The 24,352-nt window shown below is 41.6% G+C and overlaps 1 protein-coding gene across 1 annotated transcript in view; it reads right to left on the reverse strand.

Moving 5' to 3' along the window:
- SLC5A5 (solute carrier family 5 member 5) overlaps window positions 1–21,904 on the reverse strand; it is a 74,413-nt gene extending 52,509 nt beyond the window's left edge. Inside the window, exons 1-7 of the mRNA XM_073562977.1 lie at window positions 21,698–21,904; window positions 21,065–21,432; window positions 20,823–20,888; window positions 20,688–20,739; window positions 20,534–20,601; window positions 4,668–4,822; window positions 3,899–4,039 (exon numbers count right to left, since the gene is read on the reverse strand). Coding sequence (XP_073419078.1) covers window positions 3,899–4,039; window positions 4,668–4,822; window positions 20,534–20,601; window positions 20,688–20,739; window positions 20,823–20,888; window positions 21,065–21,427 — 845 coding nt within the window. The 5' untranslated portion in view covers window positions 21,428–21,432; window positions 21,698–21,904. The remainder of the gene's footprint in view (window positions 1–3,898; window positions 4,040–4,667; window positions 4,823–20,533; window positions 20,602–20,687; window positions 20,740–20,822; window positions 20,889–21,064; window positions 21,433–21,697) is intronic.
- Between the last annotated feature and the right edge of the window lie 2,448 nt (window positions 21,905–24,352).

The following is a 24,352-nucleotide window of genomic DNA, read 5'->3' on the forward strand; positions in this document are numbered from 1 at the left end:
TTCCCTAGTATGGTGGTTAGATGACAATAATCTATCGAGAGGAGTGTCATGGGTGATAACACCTTCCAGTATAGTTACTACTGATGCCAGCCCTACAGGATGGGGGGCTCATATGGGGGGACCTTCTCCCAAGGCCAGTGGGGTATAAGCGAGAGACAAGATTCCTCAAACTTTAAAGAGCTGAATGCGGTTAGACATGCGTTATATCACTTCCTTCCACAGTTGCAAGGAGAACACGTGAGAATCCTTTCAGACAACACCACAGTGGTAGCATATCTGAACAGGCAAGGCGGAACTCGATCAAACAGCTTAATGTCTTCCGCAAGAAAAATGTTATTCTTAGCCGAAAACAATTTTTGTCTCTCTCGGCTCTCCACATAAGAGGAAGAGACAATTCAGAAGCAGACTTCCTAAGTCGCCACACGTTATGGCAAGGAGAATGGTGCCTGAGCCGGCAAATATTCAAACACGTCTTGTCACTGTGGGGTCTTTCCCAGATAGATCTCTTTGCCACCAAACAAAACAGACAGGGGCGAAGGTTCGCCTACCTGAACGTGGCAGACTGTCTGGAAATTCTGGATGCCCTCCAAGCCCCGTGGCAGTTTAGATTGGCATATGCCTTTCACCCAATCATACTACTGCCACAGGTTATCAGGAAGATCAAGGCAGAAAAGGCGAGAATAATCTTAATAGCGCCATTTTGGCCCAGGAGGCCATGGGTTTTCGTGCCTACAAGCAATGTCAGTGACAAACCCTTGGGTGCTCCCTCAACCCACAAGCTCCTCTCTCAGGGGCCATTCTTCCATCCTTAAGTGGACAATCTCTGCTTGACGGCTGAAACTTGAAAGGGAGATGTTGAGAGCAAGAGGGTTCACAGGGGGGACTAGTCGATACCCTCCTACAGAGTCGAAAATTGGCTACTACAAAGATTTATAACAGGGTATGGAGGAAGTTCCTAGAGTTTCACACAGCTTTCGACTCTAGAGAAATCCCAATAACACCCATTCTAGAATTTCTACAAAAAGGGGAAAGATCTAGGGCTATCCGTCAACACACTAAAAGTGTCTGCTCTAGTGGCCCTCTATAATTATAGCATGGCAGGCAATAGATGGATAGCCAGACTCATCTCTGGCTGTGAACAGAGCAAACCAGTACACATACCCAGAGTGCCTCCCTGGGACTTGAATCTTGTACTAGATGCCCTAACGCGCTCCCCCTTTGATCCATTAGACTCAATATCCCTTAAACACTTATCTCTTAAAAAGGTACTGCTAGTGGCACTAACTTCAGCCAGAAGGGTCAACGACATACAGGCACTTTCAATAGAACCTCCGTTCCTGTTAAACATTCCAGGATCAGTTGATATTAAAACCAGACCCCTCGTTTCAGCCAAAAGTAGTGGGGAAATTTTATAGGTCGCAAGAGATCCACCTCCCGTCATTTTACAGTAACCATTCTACTCCAGAAGAAGAAAAATTCCATACATTAGACATTAGAAGAGCAGTGTTACAATACATCGAGAAGTCTAACAGCTGGAGGAAGAGCAGGGCTCTGTTTATTTCTTTCCAGGGCCAAAGAAGGGATATGAAGTCACAAGGGGTACCCTGTCTCTGTGGATCAGAGACGCGATCTGTCTGGTAAACTCCGCGATAAATAAAGATCCTCCGGAGGGTATCAGGGCACATTCCGCCAGAGCTATGGCATCCTCGTGGGCGCAGAGGGGAGACGTCGCAATCGAGTCTATATGTAAGGCCGCAACTTGGTCGACGCCTTCTACTTTTTATAATCACTATAGGCTTGACTTATCATGCTCATCTGACCTAGCCTTTGGTTGAGCGGTCCTCAGCACGGTGGTCCCTCCCAGGTGAAGGTCTCTGAAAGTCTCTCCAAGTGGGTGCTGTCGTGGCGAAGAGTAAAAAGCCGGATTACTTACCGGTAATGCTCTTTTAATGAGTCCACGACAGCACCTGTTCACTACCCTCCCTGGAAGTTAACATAATGTATATACACCTTCTTAGATGTAAAATTGATAAATTTAAAATATTGATTAATATAATGGCCTAATAATTGGCGGTCCTCCGGGTACTCTGAAATCCAACTGAGGAGGAGAGGCGGACCGCCCTCTTTTATCTCTGTAGGTTTCCTGTTCCTATGGGCGGATCCCTCTCTCCAAGTGGGTGCTGTCGTGGACTCATTAAAAGAGCATTATCGGTAAGTAATCTGGCTTTTCTCACTGCAAAATGCAAATAATTTAAATATAATTTATACAATGTGATTTTCTGGATTTTAATTTTGATATTCTCCCTCTCAATATTAAAATTAACCTACCCTTAAAATTTTAGACTGTTCATGTCTTTGTGAGTGGGCAATCTTACAAAATCAGCAAGGGATCAAATAACTATTTCCTTCACTGTATAACAATGATTTCTGCAGAGACCAGGCTAAGACTTGTATCCTTGTCAAAGAAATGTTCTGAAATATTGATGACATCAGTTTTCCAAATATAGTAGGATTGAACACTTAGTCAATGCATTATACGGTATGTTGAAGCATAGGGGGAAGAGGTTTATATATAAAAAAGCCATTTACATTTAATAATAGCTCTTGGAGATTTGTGTTATATAATTTTTTCTTTCTTTGCGGACTTTCTTCTTACACATTGATGCATTTGACTGAGAGGTTATGGATCCTGCTTTAGTGCCTCAATGGTCAGTCTTGCTCTACTATAATATCTTACTAATACAGTTAAATATTTGACTAAAATCATCTGTGACATAGTTATAGTTTCTATAATGCCGCAGAGTTTAACCCCGTAATGACATTTGCTGTACATGTACGGCAAAGTGGATGTATGGAGCTGCCTGAAACAATCGCCTGTGGAGTAGATTGTCCACCTGTTAAATGCTGCTATCAAACTCTGCCAGCAGTATTTAACATGCACTGGCATGATGGCGCATCATTCCATATGCCCATCAGCGCGCTCACTGGTCACCGATGGGTTGCAATGACAGCCAGGGGTCTGCTGAAGAAGCTCATGCTTGTCATTATGGAGTTCCTTTGAAACCTGGAATCCAGTTTATTCCGACGGAATGGCACAAAACAAGATGGGCAAAATAGCTCCAGTAAGCAAGAGCTGGAAAGACTTGTGCTGTCACATGTACAGTTAGGTTTTAAGCTCTGCTTGCAATAGGCCAGAGCTAAGTGCGCCTGCGAGAGTCGTTGATGTCTCTGCGCAAGCACATGATTTCATTCGGCTATGTGGATGATGCAGGATGCGTCATCCACATCACATAGAGTGGGAGGACGGCATTAGCAGGGGAGAGGAGGGACTGGCACCGCTGCAATGACACCCACTGGACCACACTGTCCGAATTTGCATACCTCGTTGGAACACTTCAAAAGGTTTTTTGGTGATATACAGGGGTGTCAGAACATAGTATACAACTTTCTGGAATGCAGCACAGTTGCTGAGGAAGGTGGAGGTATTGGTTCGTACATAACAAAATGGTGACAGGTTCCCTTTAATACATGTCTATTTTGTGTCCTATTTGTAGATCAAACTTCTCCATTCAAGTGAACGTTTCCATGAAACACAAATCAGCACTCGGTTGTCATCTACAGAATATTGCAGCCATGTTCTTCCCATTTTTCACTGAGTAATCCTTGGAGAAACTTAGGAAACCACAATCAGTTTTTTTCCTAATTCAACAAAAATAAATGACACTTGCGTGGCTAAAACTGACAGATCGATAACTTATGAGAATCAGATCCGACACACTGGTAAAATCCGTACTCTTATGTTAATGAGAAAAAACTGACGTGAATTCGCTAAGCAGCAGGGAATTAATTCATAAAAATAAACATTTTTTTTTACAATGAATGAGAATAGATCACTCACAGTTTAGCTTGATTTTCTGATTTACAGGATATGTAGCGCTGTACCTGGGCCTGATGGACCCCATACATGGATAACCACAGGAAGGTGCTGCCACAGACAAATGTCCAGAAGGTGTATCGCCTGCGTGAGTCTAGGTCAAAGCTGTTACAAACAATAATTATCACTCTCATATACATACCTATGTAAAGTCATCAATCATTAGTACTTATTAATTATGGTACCATTATGCTTCCATCTGTTTCATTGTTTTAGTTTTGAAATACCAATGAATACATTTTTAGAGAATTACATAATGTTCTTTATGCAAAATACATCATTTGGGAGAATTCTTTGCACAATCTTTAAATTCAGAACTATGAAATTTCGTATCAATGGTGAAACCCCAACAATCATACAATTATCAAATGATAAATGTTCATGGAAAACCACTTTAGGATTAGCTGATTACAGTTTTACCAGGCATCTTCCCCTTATTTTTGTGTTCAGTGTAGGAGCCAGGTACTGTAAGTGTGGCACCTCTGTTTTTTTCTGAGAACGTTTCCTATTTCCTTTTACTCACTGGAGTGGTTCTCAAGATTGGTGATGGTTGAATGATTTGAACTACATCAAACAAATCTTAAAAATGTCTCAAATGACTAAAAATAGTTGTCAAGTCTTTAAGAGCATCCATCATATTATCTGTTTATGTAGTGTCCATATTCTATGAACTATAGACAAACCTAACAAGCACTGTTGTACAAAAAAACAATCAAAGAACAATTATACTTACTCCCCAAAGTTAATTCTGGAGTAATTTCTTGCAATATCCAGTACAGTAGAGGGTCCACCAACCAGCATAGCACCACGAATAGCAATCGCAAAGAAACCAGAGATCATTACCAGTACTTGGAAAACATCTGTAAAGATGACCGCTTTCATACCACCCTATGAGAAACAAGCACAGGGTGAAAGCCTGTAAAATTAAAATATTCCTGCACTTTTTATGGTGTGTTACTGCTTTCATGATACTTCGGTAATGAGGCAGTGACCCAAAATAGTTCAGCTCAAATGCTTTTATTTTAGCAACTTACAAAAATAAACTCAAACGTTATCCTACGGTTCGCAGTTGGGTCTTCCATAACAATCTATTGCAGTGGGCGATCGCACCACTGTGTAACTCGTGGGTGCCGCAATGGCTTTGCTCTCTCTAGCTCTGAGCTGTGTTCAGTCTCACACAGATCTGACACACACAGGGCTCCTGCTCTGTTGCTTGCAAAACCAAATACTGACACACCCAAGCCCAAACCTTAACTGACCGCTTAAATGAGAATTGTGGACAAGGGCCACTTACAAGACCCGGACTGGAGGGAGAGATCCATCACACTACCTTCCTACAGAGCTCTTCAAAAATAAAATCCCATATCAGGTTTTCCTAACTCTGACTTGGTCAAATAGCTTGACCAAGTCCACACTCTCTTTTACTTTACATTGTAGCCCCAGCTGTGGCTGTAATTTCCATGCTCTTCAGCACGTTCAGTATGTTTCTATGCACATCCAGAGTGACACTCGTATATGATCCCTCTCAATGCCTGCTTATAATATAATTTAATCTTCTATATTTGTATTTTTTATTCTATGCAACCCTTTGGTGGATTCATTTGTGTAAATTTGATATTATGTTCTTTTTTTATTCAAAAATAGAGATAAGATTAATTTGTATGCATATTTGTTTTCCATATTGTATTTTGGTTTCATGCTTCCTTACCTGGTATCAGCTGATTGGTGGGGTTGACAGATGTCAAACCCCCACTGATCCGATATTAATGACCTATGCTAATGCCAGGTCAGCAATATCATTGTTGTAAAAATCTCCCTTTAACTGAATTTGGCTTTACAGGGTTTTCCTGTATATATACTGCCAGTTGATATAAATAAATTTTGAAGCAATCAAGTAGTCCTGTTTTCGAGAACCTAGTCTCTTGGTCTGGATAAAGAGCAGTCTTTATCATTGATTTCACTGGGCACTATAATATTTACAGTGGCATGTAAAAGTTTGGGCACAACTGGTCAAAATTTCTGTTATGGTGAGCCGTTAAGCAAGTTGAAGATGAAATGATCTCTTAAAGGCCTAAAGTTAAAGATGACACATTTCCTTTGAATTTTAGGCAAAAAAAATTGTAATTTTTTTCATTTTAAAAATTACAAAAAGGAAAATGGTCCGATGCAAATGTTTGGGTGCCGTTAGAAATTTGTGTCCTCAGATAACATTGACCAAGGTTTCAGAGCTTAATTAGCCTTTTATGGTTATGGCTTGTTCACTTTCATCGTTAGCAAAGGCCTGGAGATGCAAATTTTCCAGCTTTATAAAAATCCAGCAGTGCCGTAACTATAAACTTTGGGGCCCCGGGGCAAAACTTCCTAGTGGGGCCCCTAAACATTTCAATTACTAGAGGTTGTGCGGAACGTGGTGAAGCCTGCTACGCATTGTTGAATACAACACACAGGCTTCACCACGTTCCGCAAGACCTTTAATAGATTTTGTTTATGATGCAAGTTTTAGAAGTTAAATATTCAGTGAATATGTTTGGAAAATTAATAAGGTGAATAATCATTCCAAATATAGCACAATTTTCAAATAACTGTATATGTTTATTAAATATCAAGTAGTTTTAAACAGTATATATTTAAACTTTGTTCACTTAAACATAACATTACTTAAACATTACCAATTTGTTCAGTTTTAAACAGCAGCTACTTAAACATTCCTAACTTTCAGAGAAGCGAATTCATCAATTACTTTGTGAAAGTTGATCTGTTGAGCTCGATCATTCTCAATTGAAAGTAAAGCTAAGCTGCTGAGTCTTTGTTGAGTCATAGTACTTCGCAAGTAGTTTTTTATGAGTTTAAGCTTAGAGAAGGATTGTTCAGCCTTAGACACAGACAAATACATGATGCACGCTGTGCAAACGTCTGGATAGCTTGATAAAAGTGAAGAATGCTCGACTATTAGGAAATCAACAAATTCCTTAACACTTTTCATTTTTTCCAGTTGCTTTTGAAACGAATTTTTTACTGAACATAACTGTGAAGGAAAGGCTGGAGTTACATCATCTGCAAACTAGTTAACAAAATCAACAGCTTTTTTGTGAATATCTCTTTCACTTGCACTGACCAAAAAATCAGGTTGTATTACTTCATAGGAGTCAAGAACAGCTTTCATCCCTTCAAAGCGGCGATGAAGTTGAGTACAAAGTGTGTCTACCATTGGATAGAACACAGTAACTCGGAAGCAAGTTTTTGGGTCTGCTAATCTCTCGTCTTCACACAACTCATCAAAGTGTTTCTTCACTTTCCTTACTCTGTTCTGGTGAAATTCATTTTTTATTCCCCATCGACTACACACATCTGATGCTTCAGAAACAAGTGCTTCGAACCTTTCACGCATTTCGGTTATCTTTAACAATGCATTACCCAATAACCCATATGCAGACAAGAGGTCCATGGCTTCAGATTGTAAGGATTTCGATACGAGGTTGAGAGTCTCTAAGACTTCACACTGCACAACCAAAAGTAATACAAAATCAAACTTTCAACTTTGTTCTTTAGCAGCTGTGCTTCATTTCTTTCCTTGCTTTTTTTGGAAGTCAAAGTTATGCGAGTAAGACTTTCCATCACGTCACAAAACCTGTGTTTCAGTGCATACACTGCATCATGTCTGCCAGACCAACGAGTTGGATTAAGAGTTTTCAGTGTTACTTTCGATTTTGAATTCAGTGAATCGGGCTGAGCTTCGATGCAGTACACTGATTTCATATCTTGCCAGCGAATAATACTATTACCAAAAAAGCAATATACACTTTGAATTGATTCAAAAAACTGGCTCACCACTCGGTTCTCTTCCACAGCATCCTTCAACACTAAATTAAGGTTATGCGTGTGGGGCTTTTTCTTTAATACGCTGCTGCACTCCATTGTATACCCCACTCATGACTGCAGCACCATCATAGCCTTGTCCCTGACATTTGCTCAAATCCAAGTTTTTCTCTTTCAATGAAGTTATTATTTCTTCTGCAAGACCTTGTGCAGACTGATCCTTTATCTCTCTAAAGGATACAAAAGTTTCACATATTTTGATTTCAATAGGTTTCCCCTCTTCATCCTTAACTATTTTGACATACCGGTAAACTTCACTCATCTGATCAGTTTTAGCTGTGTCCTGGGTGGTATCTAGGATCAATGAAAAAAACAAGGAATTTTGAAGCTCAACTATAATTCATCTTTGATTTGTAAGGCTAATAAATTAATACGCTCATTCTGAATTTTAGGACTGAGGTATTTCAAAGTCCCTTGCGGACGCTGAAGCAAGTCTTGTAGTACTGGGTCATATTTTGACAAAAGCTCAACTATCAAGAGAAAGTTTCCTTTGTTACTATATTCTAACTTTTCAATAGATCCACGAAACGCAAGATTACATGTTTCAAGTGTTAATGTCACATTCAGGATTCTTTCAAGAACTTTACGCCAAAAGCTTCTTTCACTCTCCACACTTTTGTCGAAAACATCTTCTAAAGTACCACGTCTCCGCCATTGCTCATAAAGTACACAAGCATGTATATGGCTTTTGGATGCTTCATGAACTGAAATACGTTCTGAAATATGCTTCCAGTCTCGAACTCCGGTTGTTGAAAACGGTAATACACGATTTCTGTATTCAAGTGCTTCCGACTGTGACTGAGGGAATAGCCAACATGGCAAGCAGTAAACACAATCTAATTTTGTTGAGTAACATAACCAACTTCTTTTAAGCTTCAACCCTGACTTTGTGTTGATAAAATAATAGTTACTTGTAAAAGATCGACCTTGTTGATTGATATCCTTGGGAAATGGTCCGTCAGGCTGTATTGGACCAGACGCTATCAGCCTACATTTCTTATCTTGATTTTCAATCACAGTAGGAAAGGCGTTGTAGAAGGCAGAATCTTCATCTTCCAAAAAATTTGGTGTATCATTGGTTGGGTCTGTTATATCTTCTTCGCCTATAAATTTTTGGTTTTTCGAGTCATTATCATTATTAAGGTTGTCTTGTTCCGACGTATCTGAATTTAATTTTTGTGAGATTTCAATATCATTCCCTGTCGAGTGGTTTTCAACATCCAGCCATGCTGCCAAGTTCTTCGAACTTTTTTCAGCCTCCAAGTTTCTTCTTTTCGCAGTCTGTCTTTTTTTATTTCCACTTGGCTGGTGCCGAATTCGTTTAATAATAAACGGTTTTATTAACACACACAATCACAGTACCGTATTTTCCTTTTCTGGCATATAAGACTACTTTTTAACCCCTGAAAATCTTCTCAGAAGTCAGGGGTCGTCTTATATGCCAGGTGCAGGGCGCCACCTACTGGAAAAGAGACTGTGCGGCTGCCCAGGATATGCGCACTGCGTCCAGCTGCTCTCTCCAGGAGGAGAGAGACTGGAGCTGACATTTCTGCCTCCCCCAGCAGGTGCCAGACATCAAATACTACAACCCCCAACCACAGGTACAGCAGTCACTTTTGCTCCCTCCCGGTTGTGAGGAGAGACTGAGTGGGGATTGTACACAGCTCTGATTATTGAAAACAAGAGGCAGATGACTCACTGAGAAGATAGATACTGCATGACCTGGAGCTGAGAGAAATGTGTGATTATGGAGACTTCCTCCTGATCTCCTCCCCTCCCCCTCGCAGCAGTATAGACCTGCAGACTGGAGAGAGGCAGGGCTTTTCAGAGTTTGTCACAGAGATATTTGTGTCTGCTAAGGCTGTCTCCTCTCAATGCTGAGAGTTTGTTACAGTGTGCACTGTGCCTTGCCAATGCCAACTCTCTGTGATCTCCAGACTAACATATTGTTACAAATCTTGTGCTATGAGACTGTCAAGGCCAGTGCAGGTTTCCATTCATTGACAGCTGGCAGAGCTCCTGTAAATTATTGAAATGAGAGTCTCCTGTCCTCCGGGTGACATTGTCTGACAGAAAAGTTTGCCCCCTGTACTCCCCCAACCCCCCATCTTGACACAGGCACAAACCCCTCTCCATGTCACCTACCCCCTCACGGTGCTGGCACATCCCAATCCCCATATTCCACCCCCCTCCACACGATGCTGGCACATCACCCCTCTCCATGTTTATAGTATATGGAGGACTATGGGGGGTGCAGTATACTATATGGAGCACTATGATGGTGCATTATAGTGGGTGAATATGGATGATGCACTATAATATAAGGAGCCAATTATACTATGTGGAAGCCATTATAATACTGGAAGGGCTCTGTGGGGGGCATGATAATACTTGAAGGACTATGAGGAAGCCTTTATACTTTATGGAGGGCGATTTAAAGGGACACTGCCACCAGTGTCACTTACTGGGCTGCTCAGTGTAGTTTTCATAAAATCACTGTTCAATTAGTTTGAGATTAACATTGTAGGACTAATCAAATAATCCAGCACATTCATTTACTGCTAAATATGAAGCAGGGAAAACAGTAATTATATTAAAATTACAGAAAGCAGCTCAGTAAGTGACACATCGCTGGAATCCGGGTCTCTATCTCTACATTATGCTGCTATCAGATGGGATGGCAAAATCCTGGTGACAGTGTCCCTTTAAGGCTGGGTGGGGGCCATAATACAGTGTGAAGAGATGTAGGGGCCATTATACTGTATGAAGGGCTGTGTGGGGTTCACAATGGGAATCATACCGTAGAACAGAGGTAGTCTTATACGGCGAGTATATTCCAAACTCTATATTTTAACTGGAAAAGTTGGTGGTCGTCTTATACGCCCAGTCGTCTTATAAGCCGGAAAATACGGTAATACTAAATACTATCTACCTACACATACACTACAACTACTATATGCGACACAGACTGCACTGACGATCCGACACTGGCCACTGACCGATGAGCAATGGCCAATGAGCAGTCCAGCAGTTGGGGTAAACAAGACCTCAGTGTCAGTGCACATCGCGTCGCGGCCGCTGCCTGAACAATTGGCTGAGTCACCGCCTGGCGCAACACCACACGATCAGCTAACAGTCTACTGTCTGCCATAGAGCTCCTGTTACTAAGCGAAATAGCGTTTCCCCGTTTAAAGTACAAACGAACAAAAAACATTTACACTTGCACTTTCATGGATCTTTTCGTTATTTTTATTAACTTTAAACTCAAATAATATAGGAGCTGGGTATTTTATGAGAAATTAAAGTATTAAAATACTATTTTTTACCATCAGTTTGGGGCCCTTGGGTGGTTGGGGCCCCGGGGTAGTGCCCCGGCTGCCCCGATTGTAGTTACGGCCCTGAAATCCAGGTTCCTCTAACCTTGTGCCAAAAAGCAGCAGCCATGGGATTATCTAAGCAGCTGCCTAGCACTCTGAAAATGAAAATAGTTGAGGCCCACAAAGAAGGAGAAGGCCATAAGAAGGTAGCAAAGCATTTTCAAGTTTCCCTTTCCTCAGTTAGAAATGTCATTAAGAAATGGCAGTTAACAGGATCAGTGGAGGTTAAGATATGGTTTGGAAGATGAAGCAAAATTTCAGTGAGAGCTGCTCATAGGTTTGCTAGAGAGTCAAATCAGAACCCCCGCTCGATTGCAAAAGACCTCCTGCCTCCTTACTATAAAATTCAGCATCAAAAGTTTGCAAAAGAACATTTAAACAAGCCTGATGCAATTTGGAAACAAGTCCTGTGGACCGATGAGGTTAAAATAGAATTCTTTGGCCACAATGATCAAAGTTATGTGTGGCGAAAAAAGGGCATAGAATTTCAAAAAGAAAATCTCGCCAACCATTAAGCATGTGGGTGGTTCAATCATGCTTTGTGGTTGTTTTGCAGCCAATGATACAGGGAACATTTCATGGGTAGAGGGAAGAACGGTTTGAATGAAATTTCAACAAATTCTTGATACAAAAGAAATGTGCCATCTTTAACTTTAGACCTTTTAGAGATCATACCATTTTCAAGTTGCTTAACCGTTCACAATAACTGCAATTTTGACCAGGGGTGCCCAAACTTCTACATGCCACTGTAATTTACCCAGTGATAGTGCTGAGGAAAAATTGCACACTTCCTGTCAGATTCATCTAGGGTACATATTAAAGCTGACCCTTGGAATTACCAGAACATTTTGTGATCTGCTTATTGCCAATTAAGCTTTACTTGTAGGGATTGTTCAAAACAGACAACTCATTTAAAGGGAACTTATTATCCTAACTGAGGGCAGGAAGTTGCAGAGCAGAGGGAACAGAGCTAATTGACATACTGTAGTTACAGTGCCTGTGAAAGTATTTGGCCCCCTGGAACTTTTCAACCTTTTCCCACATATCATGATTCAAACATAAAGATACCAAATGTAAATTTTTGGTGAAGAATCAACAACAAGTGGGACATAATTGTGAAGGTGAATGAAATTTATTGGTTATTTTAAATTTTTGTGGAAATTCAAAAACTGAAAAGTGGGGCATGCAATATTATTCGGTCCCTTTACTTTCAATGTAGCAAACTCACTCCAGAAGTTCATTGTGGATCTCTGAATGATCCAATGTTGTCCTAAATGACTAATGATGATAAATATAATCCACCTGTGTGCAATCAAGTGTCTGTATAAATGCACCTGCTCTGTGATTGTCTCAGAGTTCTGTTTGAAGCACAGAGAGCATCATGAAGACCAAGGAACACAACAGGCAGGTCCGTGATACTATTGTGGAGAAGTTTAAAGCCAGATTTGGATACAAAATGATTTCCAAAACTTTAAACATCCCAAGGAGCACTGTACAAATGATCAAATTGAAATGGAAGGAATATCATACCACTGCAAATCTACCAAGACCCGGCCGTCCCTCTAAACTTTCATCTCAAAGAAGGAGAAGACTGATCAGAGATGCAGCCAAGAGGCCCATGATCACTCTGGATGAACTGCAGAGATCTACAGCTGAGGTGGGAAAGGCTGTTCATAGGACAACAAACAGTCGTACACTGCACAAATCTGGCCTTTATGGAAGAGTGGCAAAGTAGAAAGCCTTTTCTCAAAGATATCCATAAAAAGTGTTGTTTAAAGTTTGCAACAAGCCACTTGGGAGACACACCAAACATGTGGAAGAAGGTGCTCTGGTCAGATGAAACCAACATCGAACTTTTTGGCAACAATGCCAAACGATATATTTGACGTAAAGGCAACACAGCTCATCACCCTGAACACACCATCCCCACTGTCAAACATGGTGGTGGTAGCATCATGGTTTGGGCCTGCTTTTCTTCAGCAGGGACAGGGAAGATGGTTAAAATTGAAGGGAAGATGGATGGAGCCAAATACAGGACCATTCTTGAAGAAAACCTGTTGGAGTCTGCAAAAGACCTGAGACTGGGACGGAGATTTGTCTTCCAACAAGACAATGATCCCAAACATAAAGTATAATCTACAATGGAATGGTTCACAAATAAACGTATCCAGGTGTTGGAGTGGACAAGACAAAGTCCAGACCTGAATCCAATCTAGAATCTGTGGAAAGAGCTGAAAACTGCTGTTCACAAACGATCTCCATCCAACCTCACTGAGCTCGAGCTGTTTGACAAGGAAGAATGGGCAAGAATTTCAGTCTCTCGATGTACAAAACTGATAGAGACATACCCCAAGCAACTTGCAGCTGTAATTGCAGCAAAAGGTGGCGCAACAAAGTATTAAGTTAAAGGGGCCGAATAATATTGCATGCCCCACTTTTCAGTTTTTGAATTTCCACAAAAATTTAAAATAACCAATAAATTTCGTTCACCTTCACAATTGTGTACCGCTTGTTGCTTATTCTTCACCAAAAATTTACATTTGGTATCTTTATGTTTGAAGCATGATATGTGGGAAAAGGTTGAAAAGTTCCAGGGAGCCGAAAACTTTCGCAAGTCACTTTATGTGTTGCATGTAAAACGTGAAAGGTTTGTATTGTGCGTACAAGATCAAATTTTCCTACTAAATTAAATATCCCTATAAAACAAGCAAATTTATTGTTTTTAATTACCAGTATGCTTGTTGAGTCCTGGTAAAGATTAAATTGGTTTAATAAGCCTGGTTTGCGTAAAATATATTATGGACTTGCTGGATGTATCAAATCTATAGACTTAAAGAAGTTGTCCACTAGTTGGATAACTCCTTTCATTCCCCACGCTTGGCCCTGATAAAACAAAAAAGCTTACGGTATATTGCCCTCCCATGTCAGCACCATTCAAGCAGTGTCACCACTCGCTCTCCAGGGGCTCCTGTGCGGTTGTTGTGACACTTGTTGCCTGGTGCTCAATCAGCGTCAGCATCACTGTCTCCGCCTACAGACAAATTGAACATGAAGAGGAAGGCATGGATCAGCTGCAGCAATTTGACAAAAGACAGTGACAGTGATGCCTACGCTGATTGTACGCCTGGCTCACATGTCACAACCGCACGGCATCCCCAGGACCACTAGTGCCAACACCACTGGAATGGTGCTGGCATGGGAGGTGAGTATAAGTTTTTTTATGCTATCCGGGCCAAACATTTAGATCAAGAAGGGGTTGTCCTAGTAGTGGATAACCCCTTTATTGCAGGTAACTGTGTGGACACATGCTGAATAACTCAAGCTGGGGTCACAGCATCATTCTAGATGACATTTTTCTGTTCTGTGTACTGGGATCAAAATAACAGAATTCATGGAATGGATATATCAATTGCATCAGGGGTGGGGAACCTCCAGCCTGTGGGCTGTTTACAGCCTGCGATCACGTTTCCTTCTGCCCGGGCAGAGTTCGTTTTCTCCCTTAAATTCCTACATTCACTACTGAAAGCGGCAGCGCATGCAGCAAAGGATTATATCCTGATGCTGGCCAGCGCTCTGCTCTCAAGTTCCAATCTTTTGATGAAATCAACAGTCTCAGTTTTCTTATATGCAATGTATGCAGCAGCCTGTGAAAGCTATCTGATATATATATTACAGTCCCAGTGTTTCATATGTCTTGTATATATACACCAGCCCCAGTGTCTCCTGATTGATGTATATACATCAGCCTCAGTGTTTCCTATGTGATGTATATAAACCAGCCTTAGTGTATCAAATGTCATGTATAAACATCTGTCCCTGTGTCTCCTATGTGATGTATATACATTATTCCCAGTGTATCATATGTGATGTATACACCCCAGGTCCATGTCTTTTATGTGATGTATATACACCAATCCCAGTGTCTTGTATGTGAAGTATATACATTAGCCCCAGTGCATCATGTCATGTATATACACCAGTCCCAGTGTCTCCTATGTGATGTTTATATACTGTTCCCAATGTATCCAATGTGAGGTATATACACTAGTCTGTGTCTCCTATGTGATGTATACACACAGTCTCAGTCTCTCCTATGTGATATACACTGTTCACAAAAAATAAAGGGAACACTTAAACAACAGATTATAACTCCAAGTACATCAAACTTCTGTGAAATCAAACTGTCCACTTAGGAAGCAACACTGATTGACAATCAATTTCACATGCTGTTGTGCAAATGGAATAGACAATAGATGGAAATTATTGGCAATTATCAAGACACCCTCAATAAAGGAGTGGTTCTGCAGGTGGGGACCACTGACCACATCTCAGTACAAATGGTTTATGACTGATGTTTTGGTCACTTTTGAATGTTGGTTGTGCTTTCAAACTCATGGTAGCATGAGATGGACTCTACAACCCACACAAGTGGCTCAGATAGTGCAGCTCATCCAGGATGGCATATCAATGCGAGCTGTGGCAAGCAGGTTTGCTGTGTCTGTCAGCATAGTGTCCAGAGGCTGGAGTTCCTACCAGGTGACAGGCCAGTATACCAGGAGACGTGGAGGGGGCCGTAGGAGGGCAACAACCCAGCAGCAGGACCGCTACCTCTGCCTTTGTGCAAGGAGGAACAGGAGGAGCACTGCCAGAGCCCTGCAAAATGACCATGTGCATGTGTCTGCACAAACGGTTAGAAACCGACTCCATGAGGATGGTCTGAGTGCCCGACGTCCACAGATGGGGGTTGTGCTCACAGCCCAACACCATGTGACCCTCGAAAGAAATGCCACCCCACACCATTACTGACCCACTGCCAATCCAGTCATGCTGAAGGATGTTGTAGGCAGCAGATCGCTCTCCATGGCGTCTCCAGACTCTGTCACATCTGTCACATGTTCTCAGTGTGAACCTGCTTTCATCTGTGAAGAGCACATGGCGCCAGTGGCGAATTTACCAATCCTGGTGTTCTGTGGCAAATGCCAAGGGCCCTGCACGGTGTTGGCCTGTGAGCACAACCCCCATCTGTGGACGTCGGGCCCTCAGACCATCCTCATGGAGTCAGTTTCTAACCGTTTTTGCAGACACATGCACATTTGTGGCCTGCTGGAGGTCATTTTGCAGGGCTCTGGCAGTGCTCCTGTTCCTCCTTGCACAAAGGCAGATGTAGTGATCCTACTGCTGGGTTGTTGCCCTCCTACAGCCCCCTCCACATCTCCTGGTGTACTGGCCTGTCTCCTGGTAGCACCTCCAACCTCTGGACACTACGCTGACAGACACAGCAAACCTTCTTGCCACAGCTCGCATTGATGTGCCATCCTGGATGATCTGCACTACCTGAGCCGCTTGTGTGGGTTGTAGAGTCCGTCTCATGCTACCACAAGTGTGAAAGCACAACTAACATTCAAAAGTGACCAAAACATCAGCCATAAAGCATTGGTACTGAAATGTGGTCTGTGGTCCCCACCTGCAGAACCACTCCTTTATTGAGGGTGTCTTGATAATTGCCAATAATTTCCATCTGTTGTCTAGTCCATTTACACAACAGCATGTGAAATTGATTGTCAATCAGTGTCGCTTCCTAAGTGGACAGTTTGATTTCACAGATGTTTGATTTACTTGGAGTTATATTCTGTTGTTTAAGTGTTCCCTTTCTTTTTTGAGCAGTGTATACAGTATATGCTAGTCCCAGTGTCTCCATTGTAAAGTACATACATCAGTTCTAGCGTTCCAATGTGATGTATATATTCTAGTCCCAGTATATTCTACGTGATACATATACAACAGAGTCTCAGTGTCTCCTATGTGATGCATGCAGCAGTGATTCCTATGTGATGCATATAGCAGTGTGTCAGTGTCTCCAATGTGATATATATACACACAGTAGTCTTGCTATCTTCTTTGTGATGTATACAGCAGTCACAGTGTATCCTAAGTGATTTATACCACAGTCTCAGTGTATCCTACTTGATGTATATAGAGCAGTCTTTGTGTCTCCTGTGTGATACATACAGCAGTCTCAGTGTCTCCTATGTGATGTATACCACAGACCTCCTATTGCTTGAGTTCTTTAAAAGTAACAAGTGCAATTATGAATTTCCCACTGTGAGGAGACCCGCATGGAACAACTGGAGCAGCAAGTTCTTTACAAAACATATTGCAAAGAGTTGACTATGCTCCAGACCGTTGCAAATCTAGAAATGCAGTTTTGATTAGCAACATCATTAATGCCCCATAACATCACACACTTCACCAAAGAGAAACATCTCCAGCCATCACATTAGGGTGAGTTAATTAAATATTTGACCAAATATAGCAGAATAATGTTTAACCCCTTAACGACCGCCGATACGCCTTTTAACGGCGGTAATTAAGGGTACTAAAACCACAGCGCTGTTAATTCATGGCGCTGTGATTTAAGTGAATAGCGCCCCCCAGTGTCGCATTTTCTCCGGGGTCTCGGCTGCCAGGGGTAGCCGAGACCCCAGAGAACATGAATCGGTCGGTTTTACATTTAATTTCTCTCTCCTCTGATGTGATCTCACATCAGAGGAGAGAGAAATAGGGTCCCCGATCACCCCCCAGTACCTCTCCGTGGCCCTCCGTCCCCTCCCGGTGGTCCCACGTCCCGCCGGCATCCTCCGATGGGCGTCGCCATCTTGAAAATGGCGGGCGCATGCGCAGTGCGCCCGCCGGGAATCTGCCGGCTCCGGCTGGCAGATTCCATTCATTATTTTGATCACTATGATAAACGATCATAGTGATCAAAATAAAAAAAATAGTACATAACCCCCCTGTTTATCACTCCCTTATATAGGCCAATATAATGAAATAAAGAAAATATTTTTTTTTTCAGTTTTCCATTAGGGTTAGGGTTAGGGTAGGATTAGGGCTAGGGTTAGGGCTAGGGTTAGGGTAGGGTTAGGGCTAGGGTTAAGGTTAGGGTTGGGCTAGGGTTAGGGTTAGGGTTGGGCTAGGGTTAGGGTTGGGCTAGGGTTAGGGTTAGGGCTAGGGTTAGGCTAGGGTTAGGGTTAGGGTTGTGCTAGGGCTAGGGCTGGGCTAGGGTTAGGGCTCGGGTCACGACTAGGGTTAGAATTAGGGTTAGGGCGAACTAGAATTAGGGTTAGAATTAGGATTAGGGATTAGGGTTGGGATTAGGGTTAGGGTTGGGATTAGGGTTAGGGGTGTGTTGGGGTTAGGGTTGGAGCAAGAATTGAGGGGTTTCCACTATTTGCCAACTTTGGGGGTCTAAAAATTGGGGTCTAAAAAAATCACTTTTGTGGAAATAAAAAAAGACTTTTTATTTTCATGGCTCTGCGTTTATAAACTTTTGTGAAGCGCTTGGGGGTTCAAAGTGCTCACCACACATCTAGATAAGTTCCTTAGGGGGTCTAGTTTCCAAAATGGGGTCACTTGTGGGGGGTTTCCACTGTTTAGGCCCATCAGGGGCTCTGCAAGCGCAACATGATGCCCGCAGACCATTCCATCAAAGTCTGCATTCCAAAATGGCACTCCTTCCCTTCCGAGCTCTCCCATGCGCCCAAACAGTGGTTCCCCCCCACATATGGGATATCGGCGTACTCAGGACAAATCGCATAACAACTGTGCGGGTATGATTTCTCCTGTTACCCTTGTAAAAATAAAAATTTGGGGGCGAAAAGATCATTTTTGTGGAAAAAAATGGCTTTTTTATTTTCACGGCTCTACGTTATAAACTTCTGTGAAGCACTTGAAGGTTCAAAGTGCTCACCACACATCTAGATAAGTTTCTTAATGGGTCTAGTTTCCAAAATGGGGTCACTTGAGGGAGGTTTCCACTGTTTAGGCCCATCAGGGGCTCTGCAAGCGCAACATGATGCCCGCAGACCATTCCATCAAAGTCTGCATTCCAAAATGGCACTCCTTCCCTTCCGAGCTCTCCCATGCGCCCAAACAGTGGTTCCCCCCCACATCTGGGGTATCGACGTACTCAGGACAAATCGCATAACAACTGTGCGGGTATGATTTCTCCTGTTACCCTTGTAAAAAATAAAAATTTGGGGGCGAAAAGATCATTTTTGTGGAAAAAAATAGATTTCTTATTTTCACGGCTCTACGTTATAAACTTCTGTGAAGCCCTTGGGGGTTCAAAGTGCTCACCACATATCTAGATAAGTTCCTTAATGGGTCTAGTTTCCAAAATGGGGTCACTTGTTGGAGGTTTCAACTGTTTAGGCACATTAAGGGCTCTCCGAACGCAACATGGCATCCGATGTCAATTCCAGCCAATTCTGCGTTGAAAAAGTCAAACGGCGCTCCATCCCTTGCGAGCTCTGCCGTGTGCTGAAAAAGTGGTTTACCCCCACATATAGGGTATCAGCGTATTCAGGAGAAATTGTACAACAAATTTTGTGGTTGATTTTCTCTTTTAACACTTGTGAAAATAAAAAAATTGGTTCTGAAGTAAATTTTTTGCAAAAAAAAGTTAAATGTTAATTTTTTCCTTCCACATTGCTTTAGTTCCTGTGAAGCACTTAAAGGGTTAATAAACTTCTTGAATGTGGTTTTGAGCACCTTGAGGGGTCTAGTGTTTAGAATGGTGTCACTTTTGGGTATTTTCTGTCATGTACACCCCTCAAAATGACTTTAAATATGATGTGGTCCCTAAAAAAATGGTTTTGTAAATTTTGTTGTAAAAATGAGAAATATAACTTCCTAACAAAAAAAAATTTTGCTTCCAAAATTGTGCTGATGTAAAGTAGACATGTGGGAAATGTTATTTATTAAGAAATTTGTGTGACACATCTCTCTGATTTGAGGGCATAAAAATTTAAAGTTTTAAAATTGCAAAATTTTCAAAATTTTTGCAAAATTTCCGTTTTTTTCATAAATAAACACAAGACTTATCGAAGAAATTTTACCACTAACATGAAGTACAATATGTCATGAAAAAACATTCTTAGAATCAGCGGGATCCATTAAAGCGTTCCAGAGTTATAACCTCATAAAGGGACAGTGGTCAGAATTGTAAAAATTGGCCTGGTCATTAAGCTGCAAACTGGCTCTGTCGCTAAGGGGTTAAATTGATAATTTTATGTGGCCCTCGAATGATGGTATAAATATGCAAATGGCCCTTGTCGGAAAAAAAGATTCCCCACTCCTGCAAAACATGATGGACATCACTAGTGCATACTGAACCCATTGACCTATAATCGGGTCTTTTGGATTTCCTTAAAGTTGTCTGTCATGCTGGAAAAAGCAGCACAGCATGAATAGCTATTGGTCTGGTAAAAATGATAACATTTCTGACTTAGAACTGCCAACCTATTACCATCAAAAGCGATGATGAAGCTATGTTTTTTATTCTTACCACTGATGTATAAAATGTGCATATTATTCCAGTAGAAAACAGAGATGCCCAGAGGTCCAGCCCCGTGACTAAAGAAAGAAATGAAGAAAGAAAGATTTTGAATTAAGGATCTATAATTGGTGCTAATGTATAGACAATATTGTAAGTATGGTACCTTGATTGAGTATTAGTGCAGGCGCATAGATGACAATGCCTGTGTATAACATCTGCAGAAGAAACAGAACAGATTAATATCAGCAATTCTGCCGTGTATGTAATTTGTGTTCTTTTATTAAAAATATGTACTTACAGTTGCCACAAGGAACTGAATAGAGCCATAGAGACGAACACTTTTCGCAAACCTCAGTTCCAAATACTGTTTTGAAGATAGAGAAACATTGTCAGGAGTTTTTATTGTGCAAGAAATGTGTAGTCGGTAGCTGAAGAAGTGGAAATAAAGAAAGCAAATCCAGATACCGTGCCTATTGTTTCATGCATGAACGATGAAATCATTAATCTGCTTGCAGAACTGAAATAAATGATATAACTTACATGGTATGTACTGGTGATACCTAGTCGGTAGAACATTGGCATAAAGATGTAGGCAGTCAGGGCACTGTTTAATGACTGACCCAGACACATCAGAAGGAACTTGGCACCGTATCGATAAGCTTCAGCTGGAACCCCAAGCACTTGCACAGCAGACATAAAGCTAGCAGATAAGGACAATCCTACGGGTAATGCCGACATGCTTCTACCTCCTGTAAAGAAGTCATCTGATGTCTTCTGTCCCCCACGCGCCAAAGCATAGAACAGTCCAATGCCTGTTGATCCCAGGAGCATTGCAGCAAATACCCCATAGTCCCACAGTGAAAAAGTCAATTTATCCTTTACATAAGGCGCGTAATCTGCCATTGGACCTAGGAGAAGTGAACAAAAAAGTTAGAGATGCAAAGGATTAGGGGCAATTTCACTTTTCCAATACCCTATATCACATTGAGAAAATCTAGTATACATAGCCATGTGAGTTGTGATTGTGACCGATAGATAATAGTATACATAATAAGTACAGTATATTATTGTGCAAACTCATACATATTAATTGCTCACATACGGCTGAGTGGCTGCTAGCCCAGCCGGGCTGGATAATGAAAAGGAAAAAATAAATACAGTGTCAAAACTCACCGGACTAAATCCACAGATGTCCAGATTTGACTCCTTCAAGGGCTTAACAGGAGATTAGATGGGGAAAAGGTGCTTTTAAATAGGAGGCAGGATGAAAAGGAGGAGTTCTCAACATCTTACAGGAGACCACGGTGATGTCACTCGGTGTTCATGCAGCAGCAGCAGCTATGCACAACTGCACAGTAGCCTCATTTGTCCCTAATCCTGTCCTACACAGTAATCGTTAACTGGGATCTGCCTCTGTGACTCCTACAGAAGGTGAGGCTGTAGTGTTAATGACAGTGAGAGTGTTACTGTCTCAGCACATTGCAAAGCAACTTCGCACTAACATTAGGACTTAATTATCTCTTATGGCAAAACACATGCACGTGAGCAGTGTGGCAATATTACAAGCGTACGAGTTACAATTACGTTATGCAGAGTATTCTTTTCCACATTTTGGGGGGGTATTTCCTTTTTAGCCCCTTATCGGTAAGAGTGAGCATCTTTCTAATGATCTTTTTACTCTTAGACCTGTGACAGGGACAAGGGGGCATCCTCTACGTCTGGAGGAAAGAAGGTTTAAGCATACTCGCAGACGCGGATTCTTTACTGTAAGAGCAGTGAGACTATGGAACTCTATGCCATATGATGTTGTAATGAGTGATTCCCTACTAAAATTTAAGAAGGGACTGGATGCCTTTCTTGAAAAGTATAATATTACAGGGTATATACACTAGTTTCCTTAATATTGCGTTGATCCAGGGAGCTAGTCTGATTGCCGAATGTGGAGTCGGGAAGGAATTTTTTTCCCCAATGTGAAGCTCAGTGTTTGAAACATTGGGTTTTTTTTGTCTTCCTCTGGATCAACATGTTAGGCTATGGGTTGAACTATATGGACTTAAAGTCGCCCTTCAACCTTAAATACTATGTTATTATGAATGGCACATTAGAGAGCATATTTTCCAGATTATTGGTCTTTTTTTACAGATCTTAATTGTGTGAAAAAATAAGTAAAGAACAGATTTACTGTAAACTTAATCAAATTAATTCTGTATCAAAGCTTCATTCGGTATAGTATAGTCTAGGTAATAAATCTAGACTTCAGCTGTGACTTTGATCATCCCTATCGTAATAGGGCCATTACATTTACAATACACATCAAATGTCCTCTTAAGAATTTTGTTTTATGTTAGAAATATCCAATAATGATAAGCTATTAACAGGGGTTACAGCAATCACCTGTAATCTGCAGTGGAGGGCTCAGTAACCCATGCAGTGCCTCTAGATGTGATGCACCAACAAGTGGGATCCTCCACAGCCGTCAGCACAAGGTACATCTGCATAGAGGATGAGTACCTGGTCTTCAGGGCCCATGGCAATCTGGGAAAACATGTAAGAAGCTGATAACCAAGAACGAATACTCTTTGCTTGTTCGCCGATTATCGGCTTGTGTAATAATGATGCCAATCACCCAACAAATAAGTTAAATGCTGGTTACTGGGTCCTTCATGCTGGCAATAAAGATATTATTGACAGCACATTGTCCTGTGTGATGTGCTGCTGATAATGATGATATTCTATACACACAGAACAATGGTATTAATAATTGTTCTGTGTGCAAAGAGATATGGTTGACCTTAAGTGGGTTTATTTTGTGACGCAGCAGCGATATTGCTAGCGATATCGCTATGTGTGATACTTACCTCCGACCGGCTCCCCCGCTGTCCATCGCTGATCGCACGAGAATGTCCGGCTCCATTTCTCGTCATCGGCTTCCTGCTGTGACGACGAGCGACGCGTGGAGGCGGGCGGGAGGATGTCAGGATCGCTGTGTGTGAAAGGTGAGTATCGTGTGCTGCGTCGCTGCTGCATCGCTGTGAGATCTTTCTGTGTGAAAGCTCACTAGCGATCATTTAGCGATGCACCAGCGATCCTGACCGGGTCGGATCGCTGGTACATCGCTAAATGTAAAAGGGCCTTAAGACAGACCATTCGACAACTGCCAATCAGCTTGTTTCCAGCCATTCAGTGGTCATTTCCAAACCACAAAATAATTATAAAAGGCTATTACCATCTTAAGCATAGCAAAAAAAAAAATTGGAACACAGATGTGTTTATTTTACTTACAGTATATTGCGCCATCATATTTCACAGCAGTTTAAAGACGTCATCGTCAAAATCCCAATTACGGCTCACAATCTAATTTATTTATCAGCATGTCTTGGGAGGAAACCCACAAACTCCTTGCAGATATTGTTCTTGGTGGGATTTGAACCCAGGACCCAAGTGTTGGAAAAGTAACAGTGCTAACTAGTGAGCCACTGTGCTGAACAATCTTTAAGGAGAATGTCTTAAAGGGTATTTACACTGGAAGTTAACAAATTTCAGGGAAGTTCTTGTCTCCTGAGAACATTGTATTGTATCTTATAGATTTTGATATGCTGAACACAAATATGTGCTCCAAAAGTCTGTATCACGTAAGGTTTTTAACCCATTAATGACCGGAGCTTTTTTCGATTTTTCGTTTTCGTTTTTCACTCCCTTTTTCCAGTGCCATAACTTTTGTATTTTTCCATAAATATGGCCTTGTGAGGGCTTATTTTTTGCGGGACAAGTTGTACTTTTAAACAACACCATTGGTTTTACCATGGCGTGTATTTGAAAATGGGAAAA

This window comes from Dendrobates tinctorius, unplaced genomic scaffold, assembly GCF_039654945.1.
Source record: "Dendrobates tinctorius isolate UK_male_01 unplaced genomic scaffold, ASM3965494v1 ptg000374l, whole genome shotgun sequence".
Classification (NCBI taxonomy): domain Eukaryota; kingdom Metazoa; phylum Chordata; class Amphibia; order Anura; family Dendrobatidae; genus Dendrobates; species Dendrobates tinctorius.